At 44.3% G+C, this 14,507-nt stretch overlaps 1 protein-coding gene across 9 annotated transcripts in view; it reads right to left on the bottom strand.

Moving 5' to 3' along the window:
• Positions 1 to 14,507, bottom strand: part of RABGAP1L (RAB GTPase activating protein 1 like) — a 755,410-nt gene that overhangs the window by 205,156 nt on the left and 535,747 nt on the right. For all 9 annotated transcript variants that reach the window (XM_042925081.1, XM_042925083.1, XM_042925080.1 and 6 more), the window contains one exon: positions 13,270 to 13,311. In XM_042925081.1, the coding sequence (XP_042781015.1) occupies positions 13,270 to 13,311 (42 nt within the window). The remainder of the gene's footprint in view (positions 1 to 13,269; positions 13,312 to 14,507) is intronic.

Raw genomic sequence — 14,507 nt, 5'->3', positions numbered from 1 at the left:
AAAACTATGCCATGTGACGTTGGGTGCTCAGTTGTTTGGGTATGAACCCAACTGAGCAGTGCCAGCAGGAATAAAAGTTGCTTCCTGGAAATTAAAAGCCTTGGTGTTACAACTCTCTGTGCAAGAATCCTGCTACATTGCTTGGGGACTCTTCTGAGATTCGGAGATGGTGCGTTTCCACCTCCTTTGCCACCAAGGTACGAGCCTCGGAGCACCAGGAAAAGCAACCTCGCCTGGTGCCAGTGAACTGCTTGATCCATAGGAGATTAGTCTGTCCCAGTGAGTTGGGGGCAAGGGCCCCACGTGTGTTAATGGAACCCTTGAGGCCCAGGAACCAGCGTAAGGAGTGCCACCCATCAGACTGTTAAGAACTGAGGTTCGTCTTGGCAGACCTGCCCCTAAGAGGCAGAAGGGGAACCTGATCACCTCCCAGAATTGCCCTAGTAATTTCACAAGGGACGAGGAATGAAGCTGCAACTCTAAGGCGCTGAATGTAGGGCGTTGGGCTGGAGTCGTGTGAATGAGATGGGCAACAGGAAGGTTCCGACCTGACCAAGGGCCAAAGCAAGTGTTGAGTCCCCATCCCCGGTTCCGTGGTGACCTCATATGGCTTAAGGTGGTGTCAAACTTTCTTGGGAGTCTGACCTGGGTCAGGGATTGAAACTGAACCCGCCAAAGCTAAGAGGCGCCTGAAATATCTCCAAGAGGTGAGTGGCGGGAAACGGGCAAAGTGAGTGTATGTCCTCTCCAAACTAGTCCCTCCTCCTTCCTTTGTTTCCCCCCTCATGTGCGTGAAAGTCCTCTGTTAGGGGGAGGAAATGGGTGGAAAGCAGAGTAAACCGACTACCCTAGAGTGTATGTTGAGAAATTTCAAAAAAGGGATATTCAGGAAATTATGGTGTGAAATTAACTCCTGAAAAGCTCCAGACATTCTGTGAAATTGGCCATCATTTGGGGTGGGCTGGCCCTCTGAGGGCTCACTTGATAAGGAACTAGTTGGCCAAGTGTTCAGGGTCATTGCAGGGGACCCAGGCCACCTTGACCAATTTCCTTATATTGACTGTTGGCAAGACCTGGTCCTATCCTGGCCTCCTTGGCTAAAAGTCTACATTGAAGAGAGCCATAAGTTATGACGGCTTCCTCCAAATACCAGCCAGAACATACTGTTGGGAAAACCTGAAGAAACCCCACCACCATATGACCCACTGTACCCCTCACTGCCACCTGTGCCCCCAGCAGCCCTAACTGCAGAAATCTCATCAGAGTCTGCCCCCAGCCCCAAGGCCTCACCATCCCTAGCACCACCGGCCTCCCCGAATGTGACGGACACCCCAGGACCGGCCTCCCGAAATGTGACTGACTCCCCCGGACCACCAGTCTGACCCCACATATGCCTCCTGAACGACAACTAAAGGATCAGGCCAGCAGAGGCAGCCCCTCTCTGCAGCCACACTGGAGAGCCCTACAGATGTCACTGAGGGCAACCAGGGGACCCATCTATTATGATCAGGAAGGCCAGATCCAAGGAGGCCAACGTGTTTTTATGTGCCAACCCTTTACCACTATGGACCTCCTAAATTGGAAGCACCATACCACCTCCTAAATTGGAAGCACTCAAGTATAGGTGGAGGGTTTGCAAGGACTGAATGATATCAAGAAGCCCTTCTAAATGGCATAAAGAAAGGGGAGGGAGAAGGCCATAAAATATGAGTAAAACATCAGAAGTGCTCCCAGGACCCAAGAAAAGCCTAAGCCAATTTTATGAGAGATTGTGTGAGGCATTTCGTCTCTACATTCCCTTTGATCCGGAAGCACCCGCCAACCAGCAGATGATTAATGCAGCTTTGGTAGGTCAGGCCCAGGGAGACACTCAGCACAAGCTGCAAAAACTAGATTTCACTGACGTGAATACCAGTCAGTTGCTAGAAGTATCAACCCAGGTGTTTGTTGACCGTGATCAGGCGGCACGGAAGGAAGAACGCCAAAGGATGCAAAAATAGGCAGATTTGTTAGCTGCCCCTTGCCGGAGCAGTCGAAACACCCCCGGAAGAGGGCCCTGCAGGAAAAGGGCCAAGGCCAGAAAGGGGAGCGGCAGGGAGGAGGGTCTCGCCCTAGGCCAAAAATAGGATGGAATCAGTGTGCTTTCTGCCGTCAGGAGGGCCACTGGAAAAGTCAATGTCCCCAGAGGCCAGACAATTCTCAGCAAGGTTCCAAGCAGAAAAAAAGAGGCCATGTGGTCCAGGGCAGGTTACCAACCGGCCCCACAGTCTCAAGGGGCCCCCAAAAACAATTTTGTGGGGCTAGCCACCATGGAGAACTATGAAGAGGACTAGGACAGACCGTGGTCTATTTGGTTCAGCCCTCAGGAGCCCACGGTCCGAATGAATGTGGGGGGCCGACCCACTGACTTTATAGTAGATACTAGAGCAGAACACTCAGTAGTGACCTGAGCCGTGGGCTCCCTCTCACAGACACAAGCACCATCATGGGGGCCACAGGCAGTCAGACACATTGTCCCTTCTTATTGCCTCGGCGATACAATTTAGGTGGCCATGAAGTCATCCATGAATTCCTGTACTTCCCTGACTGCCCTGTGGCTCTAATGGGCCATGACCTATTGGGAAAGCTGCAGGCCCAGATAACTTTCAGCTCTCGGGGACAGGCTGCTCTGACCCCATGGAAACCAGAAGCAAAGATTATGACTCTCACGATTCCCCAAGGGGAGGAGTGGCGCCTCTATAATCTCAAGGAAAAACCACAGCCAGTGTCTGAGCTTCCCATTAAGGTCCTAGGGGTGTGGGCTGAAGACGGCCCACCAGGACTGGCCTGAAACATACCCCCTGCGGTTGTAGAATTAAAGCCCAGGGCAGAACCCAGCCACCAGAGACAATATTTCATCCCTTACAAGGCACAGGTCGGGATCCAGAAACAGCTGGAGAGACTTTTAAAGTGTGGGATCCTCTGGCCTTGCCAGTCACCTTGGAACACGCCCCTCTTGCCTGTCCAAAAACCAGGCACAGACAACTACGGGCTGGTTCAGGGCCTGCAAGCAATAAACCAGGTAACTGTCACCATACACCCAGTGGTCCTGAACCACTATACACTTTTGGGGCTCATTCCTGCTGAAGCCACCTTTTTCACCTGTTTGGATCTTAAGGATGCCTTTTTCTGCATCCGCCTGCCCCCCCCCCCCCCCCCCCCCCCCCGCCCCAGGGCCAATTGACCTTTGCCTTCCAATGGGAGGATCCTGAAAATGGTGACAAGGGCCAATTAACTTGGACTGGGTGGCCTCAGGGGTTCAAACCCACCCCCCAACCATTTTTGGCAGTGACTTAAAAGCCTTCGCGGTGGATCAGTACGACCGTGTCCTGATTCAGCACAGGGATGACGTGGTGCCAGCTGGGAGGTCCCAGGAGGGCTGCATGGAAGGGACTCAGCAGCTCCTTACCCTCCTATGGAAAACCGGTTACAAGGTCTTAAGAAAAAAGGCCCAGATCTGTCAGGAAAAGGTGAAATATCTTGGCTTCCACCTGTATCGGGGTAGTGCAACCCAGCCCAGAGAGGAAGCAGGCTGTTTGCTGGCCCCAAAACCTGACGCCAGGTTCAAGAGTTTCTTGGGGCTGTAGGTTTATGTAGGATCCGGATACCTAACTTTTCAGTCCTGGCAAAACCCCTCTATGACACTACAAAAGGGGGGAGAGAGGGAACCCCTGATGTGGGAATCAGTACAGCAGAAGGCCTTCGAGGAACTAAAGCAAGCCCTTACTAATGTGCCTGGTTTAGGGCTCCCAGACATGACCAAGCCTTTCTCTCTGCATGTCCATGAGTACATTGGACTCCCTGGGCCTGACCTAACTCAGATATTGGGGTCATGGCATCGCACGGTGGCATATCTCTCCAAGAAACTTGACTCTGTGGCCCAAGGCTGCCACGGCCCTCGTAGTGTCTGAGGCTGACAAGTTAACTATGGGACAGGAATTGAGAGTCCGAATGCCACATTCAGTATTGACATTAATGGAATACAAGGGACAGTCCTGGCTAACCAACGCCAGGATGGTCAGATATCAGGGAATGCTATGGGAGAACCCACGCATCCGCCTGGAAGTAATGCCGACCCTGAACCCTGCAACTCTATTGGCTGTTGGGCCAGGCCAGCCAGACCATGACTGTACTGAAGTCATGGAAGAGGTGTTTGCCAGCCGACCAGACTTGAGGGATCAGCCCCTCAGAGACCCCGACACTGAATATTTCACTGATGGTAGCAGTTCTGTAAAAAGGGGAGAGCATCTTGCAGGTTATTCCATGGTGATCCTGAACTCTGTCATTAAAGCAGAGCCCCTGCCGAAGGGGACTTTGGCACAAAAGGCAGAGCTAATTGCTCTAACCCGAGCCCTCCAACTGGTGGCAGGGATATGTGTTAATATATACACAGCCTCTACATATGCCTTCACCACCCTCCACGTACGTGGGACCTTATACAAAGGGGAGGGTCTAATAAACTCTGGAGAAAAGGACATAAAATACGGTGAGGAAATCCTTGAACTCTGAGATGCTGTGTGGGCCCCTAAAAGTGTGGCAGTCATGTATTGCTGGGGACATCAAAGGGGAGACACCATGGCTGCATGGGGAAACCGAAAGGCAGACCAAGAGGCAAAGCTAGCAGCTTCCAAAGGAGTAACAAAATCAGCGGCCTTAACCACCACACTGTTCCCTAACCCACTGACAGAATGGGACCCTAATTACTCACACCATGAAAGTACTTGGTTTAAGACTGAAAATGGAAACTACCTCCCAGGTGGATGGTGGAAATCTGAAGACAGCTGAGTGACAATTCCTGAGGCCCTGGCTCCAGCCTTTGTCAAGCAGTTCCATCGGGAGACTGCTATTGGCCCCTGAAACAATGTTAGGCCGATATTTCTACATCCCTCGGCTCTCCAGCATAGCTCCGGTGGTATGTGAGCAGTGTGAAACCCACACCCGGAATACCGATGTCAGGGACGCAAGGCTGCTCCTGAGGTGCAGAGTGTCGGGGGAGCCCCATTTGAAAATGTGATGGTGGACTTCACTGAGCTACCCTGGGCTTGGGGCTGTAAATATCTGTTGGTCTTTGTGTATACTTTCTCAGGCTGGGTGGAAGCCTTCCCTACTTGCACAGAAAAGGCACATGAAGTGGCCTGACTTCTTCTAAAGGAAATCATCCCACAATCTGGGATCCCCATCACTATGGGTTCAGACAACGGGCCAGCGTTCAAGGCTGAGGTGGTGCAGCTGGTGGCAACAGGGCTAAAGATCACCTGGAAGTTATACTCGACATACCGACCCCAGAGCTCCGGGAAGGCGGGACAAATGAACAGAACCTTGAAGCTACAATTAAGTAAACTGTGCCAAGAAACCCATCTGCACTGGGACCAGGTGTTTTCAATAGCCTTGTTTAGAATCAGGTGCAGCCCCAATAAGCAAACAGGGGTTTCCCCTTATGAAATCCTTTATGGGTGCCCTTCACCAATTATTAAGGAGGTATGGGGGGTTTAAATGAGATAGGCAATTTAACCCTAAGGCAACAGAGCTCTGGGCTCTACTCTAACTGCCCTACACCTATGGGTTAAGAGCAATGGCCTGTGAGTCTGACCACAGATGCTCACTCCTTTGAGCCAGGAGATGCTGTATGGGTAAAGGAGTGGAATGTTCAACCACTCAAACCCCTTTGGAGGGGCCTGTTCACTGTCATTTTGTTCACCCCTACTGCAGTAAAAGTAGCCGAGGTGGGTCCCTGGATTCACCACAGCAGAGTGAAGCCGGCATCCTGGGACTGGGAGTGCATTCCTGATCCATCCACGCAGTGTACGGTGACCATACGAAGAAGCAATCTGCAACGCCAGAGACTCCGGCAGGGGACCGCTGCCCTGCATTAGTCACTCCAGAAGCTGACCAATCTACGCACGACAGAAGCTTGAGGAATCGCCGGTCCAGTGAAATAAATAAATTGTCCTTATTTCCTATATCTGCCTTCTTACTGTGATGCACTGTCACCCCTTGTTTCTCACTATTATTGCAACTTTTCCCCCTACTTTTTGCTATTGGATTGGCAGAGGTTGCCCCAGTCAGCTGGAAATGTGGCGAGAGGTTTCTGTTAGCACCCACTTTCACCCACTTATGTGACCCATGTATTCGAATAACCAGGTCAGGCCAAGGAGTCACCTGGACCTTACTGTACCATACCCATTTCTCATGGCAGGGAAGGACCGTGGGGACATGCATACACAATGAGTCCACCTATCCCATCTGCCACCGGGGAAGTCAATACACTTGCTTTAACCCACAATACTCCCCAAATGAAGATTGGTTAGAAGTCTGACCTTCTCGGGAGGTGGGGGGAGTCTTGATCAGCTGGACACAAATCACTAACCCCAAGTGTCCGGTGTCAATACTGTTTGATGTATGTGCAGTTATAGCTATTGGCCCCAAAGCCTCTGTCGTATGAAAAAAGCGGGCACTTGTCATGGAGAGCCCAAGGACTCTTGACGTACCATGCGGAGGCTTAGACTGGGAATGAAAATACTGACTCAATAATAAATACACGTGTGAGGAGAACGGTTTATGTGCCTATATACCTGAGTTTTTATGCCCCAGTTGGAGCTGTGTTTCATAGGCTACTTGGGAAAAAAAAAAAGTCACAACGGCACTCCTTTAGAAGGGGGCTGCTACATCAGGTTGTCAATCAAAAGCCTGTTACCCTGTTAATTTCACCATCATTAACCCAGAAGACTACAAATGGCAATGGGGCACCCGAATTGACATCCGAATCTATGGGCGAGGCAGACCCAAGGACTATGCTATATTTCAAGACGGTCACTACCACCCATACGACCACATCCCATCAAGTCTTCCACTCTTTCTGTAAGGGAATAATAGTCCCCTCCCATTTCAGTCCCAGCAAGGAACTTGTTTCTAGCCCTGGCAGAGACTACAGCCCAGACCCTAAAGATCTCTTCATGCTATGTATGTGGGGGAACCAGCATGGGGGAACAATGGCCATGGGAGGCCAAGGAATTAGATCCCCTCAAGCCTTATAATGGAACAAAATATCCCAGTTCTACTACCGGGGTTTGGCTCCTCAAAACCTCAATCATTGGGAAGAACTGTCTTGCCCAATGGGGAAAAAATTTCACCATCCCTGTTGGAAACTTAACATGCCTAGGCCAAAGGTTTTATAATTCAACCACCTGGGAAACCCAAGGGTGGGGGTCCCCGGGCCACCTTGAGCCAGACCCTTGCCCCTTGTTTAACTTCTCTCATCTCCAAGAGGACTGGGACAACACTGATGCAGCCATCAAATGGCAGGCCCCAGGTAGACTATACTGGGTATGTGGGAGAACAGCCTATACAGTACTTTCCTTAGGCTGGTCAGGGTCACGAGTGCTGGGGACTATCCATCCATCTTTATTTCTACTCCCACTTGCAAGGGGAGAACATCTGGGAGTTCAAATATACGGAGATAGAGAGGCTCAAAAAAAGTGGCGTGCCTTGAAAATTGGCAAATGGAAAGATAATGAATGGCCTCCTGAGCATATAATCCATTATTATGGCCCTGCCACCTGGGCAGAGGGTGGGTCCTGGGGCTACCGCACTCCCATTTACATGCTAAACCACATAGTCAGACTGCAAGCAGTTGTAGAAATTATAACCAATGAAACTGACAGAGCTCTTAATAGTCAAGCAACAAACCAAAATGCACAATGCCATTTATCAAAATCGCTTGGCCTTAGATTACCTGCTTGCTTCTGAGGGAGGTGTTTGTGGAAAATTTAACCTGAGCAACTGCTGCCTACAGATAGATGATGAGGGAAAAGTCATAGAGGAGATCACAGATCAAATGAGAAAGGTTATTCATGTCCAGTCCAGACTTGGAAAGGTGAAAACCCCGGGGAGTTATTTGGAGGATGGTTTTCAACTCTTGGGGGGATTCAAAACCCTCATAGGAATTATCCTCCTAATTTTGGGAGGGTGCTTAATCTTACCCTGCTTAGCTCCCTTGATTGTGCAGTGTGTCTCCAGTCTCATTGAGGCTATGGTTGAGAGAAAAACAGCCGCTCATGTAATGAGGTTATGGAAATATAAAAAGAAAAGATGCATGGTATGGCCTCAATCTTTTTGTATTTGTTGAGGCCTATTTTGTGACCTAATATGTGATCTCTTCTGGTGAATGTTCCATGTGCACCTGAAAACAATGTATTCTACTTTTTTAGGATGGAATGTTATGAATCTATCTGTTAAGTCCATTGGGTCCAGTGTGTCATTCAAAGCCACTATTTTTTGCACATGCACATGCACAAGCGAGCGGGGGAGGGGAAGAAAGAGAGGGAGATTATCCCAAGCAGGCTCTCCACCTCCACACTTAGCACAGAGCCTGATGCGGAGCTCCATCTCACCACCATGAGATCACGACCTGAGCTGAAATCAAGAGTCGGACGCTTAACCAACTAAGCCACCCGGGTGCCCTGCATGTTCATTATTTCTTAGTGAAAGAGGTCACTACAACAGTCCAAGTTAAAGGGTGTGGCAGCCTAACTACCAAAGTGGGAAGATTCTAAAAATCCTTAAGAAGTAGAATCAACAGGAGTTGATGACTCAGTAGATGTTGGGGATTAAGAAAAGAAGAGCATTAAGAATAACTTCAGGTTTCTGCTTTGAGCAGCTGGGTAGTACCTTCACTTAGGTGAAAGTTACTGGAGGAGGCACAGGTCTGGGAGGGCATATCAGTTCAGTTTTGGCTTTTAGATTTGATGTGCCTCTGAAACATCCAAACAGAAATGGTAAGTGCAAGCCAAATATTTGGATCTGGGCTAAATATAAAGATGAGAGTGAACATTTATAGATGAAACCAGGGGAATGAACAAGATCAGCAAGGAAGAAGCACCAAGTGTGTTCTTAGAGGCCGGAACCCTGTGGAACTCCAAGTTAATGACTAGAGGGGAGAAAGGACTGAGCAGAAGTAAAATGAGAGGAAGGCAAGAGGGAGATTAAAAAAAAAAAAAAAAAAAAAAAAAAGACAGAAGCCAAGGGAGAGCGTTTCAGAAAAAGGGAAGTGTTATGTCTTTATGAGGTTTTGATAACTGTTGAAGATTCAAGGAAGATAAAAATGGAAACAGGTCCACTGATTTTGTTAGTTACTTCATAAAAAAAGCTTCAATAGAATGGTAAGGAAAAAAGACCATAGTGGTTGAAAGGCCAAAAACATCAGATATGTTTCAGAACTTTTACATAATATAAAAAGCTCATCTAAGCCAGGCGCATTCTTCTAAAATTTAGCCGGCAGCAACTGGCTTCCCTAAAAAAATAAAAAAATAAATAGATGTTCCCAAATGAAAGAACATTGGACTCTTCAAAACTGCCTGAAGAGCTCTGTTTGTTTATTTACAGTGAAACAAATTGGTATAATGATTACTTTTTCATCTGCTTTTACAACTTGCTTTTGCTGTCCATTAAAGCACATACTTAGAATACGGAGAAAATGTACTCTCATATTGCTAGTAGAAAGCAATTTTGCAATATGCATCAAAAATTCAAATGTGATCCAGCACATGTAACAGTCTGACCCAGTAACTACATTCCTCAAAGTTTATCCAAAAGATACTGCATACTAAATAAGTATTCAAAGATGGAAATTTAGGGATGTGTGTCTAACAGGAAAGGTCTAGAAACAACTTAAACATCCATAAAAATTAAATATAAAATTGATTAAGTAAAATCATGGTATACACAATAAGACACTAATCAGTTATCAAAAAACCTAAGGCAGCTCTATGCACAATAACAGTACCTGGGTGCAGGGTCATACTCACAAGTTTCCAGGCACCAATCATATACTAACTCATTAAACTCTAACAATCCTATGAGAAAGATGTTACTACTATCTCCATTTTAAGGATAGGGAAACTGTAATTTATCTAAGATTGCTAGATAAATTGTGGGAGACAGGATCTGAACTCAAGTAGTCTGGCTCCAGCATCCATGCTTTTAACCACTACATGTCTGTAGTGACAAAGAAGATAGTCATCATATATTATTAAATGAAAAAGAGTCTTGTTCATCAGCAATTTTTGAAAGAAAACAGAAGTTCATCCTTTTACATTGTTCTGGATTTACCTCTCAGATCCCATCGTCTTAACTGTAATCCTCAAACCCATGTTAAAAAATCTGTATGTACATATACATATATATGTATGTAGATAGGTAATGCATGCTTACATATTCATAGACGAAAGCATGGAAAGAAGATCTTACACTGAACTTTTATTATGGTTACTAGGGATGGAATCATGAATGGATTTTCTTTATCTCTGTTTATATACACACATAAGACATCAAATGAACCACTTTCTGAATGCAAAGAACCTATTCTGATAAAAAATTCTCAGCCAACATGAACTGGCTAAGATTAATTCTGATTGATCACGTCTAATCTATTATAATGTACTATACGCTGTGATTATTGAACGTTTCATATAATAAACGAATTAAATTTGGGGGAATGTAACCTACCTAACGTACACTGCCAATATCCTAAATGATCTGATGATGCTATGTACTATAGTGAATCATTCTTTTAGCTCAAAGCCTTTCTATGAAGACTATTTCTAACCCAAAAGAAAGCAGCTTCCATTCAGAAAGTAGGTGTCTTTAAACCATACTGAGCAACAGAGACCTTCACCTATAATTATGCTGCTTAAAAATATTATAAATTCAGCTTTGCCATTACTAAGCCAAAAGACTTTAGGCAACCTGGGGTCTTGGCTCCCTCAATTATCAGCTGTGGGAGAGAATTATATAGTTTTCTCTGGTTAACACAATTCACAATTCTCTTACAAATAACACCTGGATATTTAATGTGCTAATGGATAACTTATGTTGGGCTCATAAGCATTTTGAACTGTCCCTAAGTTTGTTTTATTTAATATAAACAAATATACATTATTTTATATGGCTTCTTAGATTAGAAGCTAAAAGTTAGTCACTGTCATATATGTTTGGGATATTCTTTTTCCAGGTGGAAAAAGATCTGGTCCCGGCAATCAGATCAATTTGGTACACTTCAATTCAGCCTATATATACTGTCTCTAAGACAGCTCCAAGATTCATACAAGGAAGGGATGTAAATATGGGCCACTAGTGGGAAAGCTCTCCTTTTTACCTTCTCTAACTAGGCAAGTTCTCCAAGATGACACTAGATGAACATCCACGTATTGTTACAGAAGATACAAAAACCTTTCTGCCCTGTAGCCAGAGAATGTCCCCTGCACAGGTGACATCAGGTTAAGATGGACAAAAATAAATGAAAATAATGCAATCAAACCAAAAGAACCTGCTAATCAGGAAGATAACTGACCAGGCAGATACGCTGCTGACACAGAGTATAGGTCAAATATACTTATTGGAGGAAATCCTGGGTTATCCCCAAAAGACAGAGTGTGTGCTAAGAGCACCAGTAAAGAAAAGTCAGCAAAATAATGAAGAAAGGCATTTTGGGAAAGATATAATACCTGAGGCTTAAAAACAAATTAGACAAGATAGGACAAATCACAACTTTGTTGGACTCCCTTACACTTGCTTTACGGCTAAGTATTGTTTGTTGTCTGAATTACATAAAACTTTCACTGCTTGGGCATTCTAAAAGTCTTATCCCAGCCCTATACCAAAAGTTCTTAGGAAGTTTTTGGTTTTGATTTGTCCTAATGACAAAAAACAAATAGAAAAAATTGGAGGTAGAGATCCATGACTTCATTAAAAGACACATGCAAATATATTTTTGTTATTTTATTAAAAACATTTTTTAATGTATATTTATTTTTTAGAGAGAGAGTAAGCGAGCAAGCGGAGGGTTAGAAAGAGAGGGAGACAGAGGATCCAAAGTGGGCTTGGTGCGGACAGCAGACAGCCCAACGAGGGGCTTGAACCCATGAACTGTGAGATCACGACCCAAGCTGAAGTCAGACACTTACCTGACTGAGCCACGCAGGTGCCCCGTTTTTGTTACTTTATTGAAGAAATTTTAAATATTTTCCTAACTTCCAAAATAACTTTAGTATAAGAATTGTTCGTATCTAAACTCAAAATTATTGAATGAACAATTTAAAGTACAATTTATGAACTTCACAAAAAACAGATGTTTAACAGAATAGGAGGTGAGGATAGTACCCCACTTCTTGATGTACACAAGACCCATATTATGTCACGTCTTTGTTTTGGGTCAAGGTATTTAAGTACGGAAATAAAATATCCAGTGGCTCTCTGAAGACTTCAAGTCATTATCTTTTGGAAAATTTGGAAGAATGATGGGGAAGCTAGAAACAAATTCTGAGTTACCCTGTGAATATAACTATAATCACAATAATGACAGCTAACATTTATTAGGCAATAAAATGTTCTAGACACTATATTAAGGATTTTTATATATCATCATATTTAATTCTTACAATAATCCCATAAATTAGTGTCTATTATTATCTCAAAACTCAGGGTCTGAGCACTTACAGCATTTTGCCCAAGGTCGTACACCAGAGCTGAAATTAGATCCAAATCTGTCCAAGTCCAGGGTCTGGAATTTTAACAACTATGTTTTATGGGGAAAGGGTGAGTCTGCATTTTTTTTTTTTTTTTAATAAATAAGGCAATTTTCACCTTCAGCAACAGAATGTCATCTCTGACTGAAGGACAAAAACTGACTGACTGGATTACTTTCAGCAACTCTGCAGCAAATGTCTTGCTATTACCACACTGTTAAAGCTGCACGGATATGTTGATATAAAATCCAACAAGGTAATTATAATTGAATTCTAAAGTGCTTATAAGTTTCTAGCTCTCAGAGAAAGAAGTGCAAATTGAAATGTAGCAGTTTCTTTTTTAGTCAGTATATTATAAAAGCTTGCTAATAACTCAATTCTATGTTTAGGTACCTCCAGGGATGTTATCATGGTAAGAAATATTTTAAGAAAAAGGCTGGCATCATCTTGACAGAAAACAGGTTTTAAATTTTTCTCTTACATCATCCAACTCGTATGAATGAAAACAACTTTATATGTTGCTGGAAGGAGTGCTAGGATAGTAAAATTAAATAGATTATAAGAAAAACAAAGAAACAAACTCTAAATAAACAACAAAGGAGAGAATCAGAGTTCCTCCCAAAAGTCTTCTGTTGTGTTCAAGAATCTAGAATGAGTCAAAGGCTACACATTTGAATTATGCCCAATTTAAAGATAAAAACAGACTTACCTTTAGGAGAGCCAAGGCTACATGAAAGATAATATTCAAACCCTGAAATAGAAAAAGAGAGTCCAAATCAATACTGCCACATCTACCACTGTTTTATTAAGTTTCCCCAAGACTTCCATACATCTCTAATAAAACCCCTAATTGCTTTTATCTTCACATACAATAATAATTAAACAATGAGATTTTTTTTTTGAAAGGTATTTTCCTTCTCTGAGAGGCTTACTGCATATTTTTGGTGCCATTTAATTAACATTCACATAAAATTGTTATTTTTACAGTAAATTATTTTCCTTAAATCCTTCAATAAATTATTCAATACACTATTTTTCCTTCAATTTCTGGATTATCTGCATGGGTCTAAGGCTTGTGAAAGTCAAGTTCTTTGATCAAGATGGCAGTGATGCAGAAGTCTAAACTTATTCCATGGAATTCCTAAGTCCCAGTATATACATCTTGGTGAGGTAAAAGGCCAGCAGCAGACAAAACAAAACAAAACAAAACAATGTTGCTGATGACTGGGACGGGTTGTATGGGAGGAGCTGTAAGCATCGCACTGGATTTCCACCACTGTTCTTATTGCTTTAGTTCTCGTTTGCTTTCAAGTAGTATTCGTGCAACTAGAGGTGTACTTAGGGGCTATCCGCTAGGCTTCCTTTTCCTTTTTTTCCCCCTGAAACCCAAAGCAACATGTCTTTAGGAATAAACAAGTTAAACATCTTGTTAAGAAGTCTTACTGGAGCTGAATTCTGAGCTCTGAGTTCAGCCCAGGGGCTCTGAAGTGATGTTGAGATGTTAAATTCAAAAATACAGGACATCTTAAATGCTCAAGATGACAATCAGAAACAAAGTTGCCATGAAATATGCCATTTCCTCCCATGGAAGTCACCATACAGGAGAAGAAAGATCTTTCAGGTATGAGTTGACATCTCCCATGAGCCCAGGGTCTGTCTTTGTGCCTTCATCTTGGTCACAAATACAGTCTATCTGCCTTTTAGATATGGCACTGTACCAGATATGTTACACAAAGAACTACTATACCAGATGTATTATGCAAAGAACTTTTTTTTTAAGTTTATTTATTCATTTGAGAGAGAGAGAGTGAGAGAGAGAGATGCACAGAGAGAGAGGGAGAGACAGAATCCCAAGCAGGCTCTGCACTGTCAGCACAGAGCCTGTCATGGGGCTCGACCGCACGAATGAGGAGATCATGGCCTGGGCCAGAACCAAGAGTCTGACAA

The sequence above is a fragment of the Panthera leo genome, chromosome F3 (assembly GCF_018350215.1).
Source record: "Panthera leo isolate Ple1 chromosome F3, P.leo_Ple1_pat1.1, whole genome shotgun sequence".
Taxonomy (NCBI): Eukaryota; Metazoa; Chordata; class Mammalia; order Carnivora; family Felidae; genus Panthera; species Panthera leo.
Note: the sequence above shows the minus strand (reverse complement) of the source record. Positions and strands in the feature narration are given on the sequence as shown.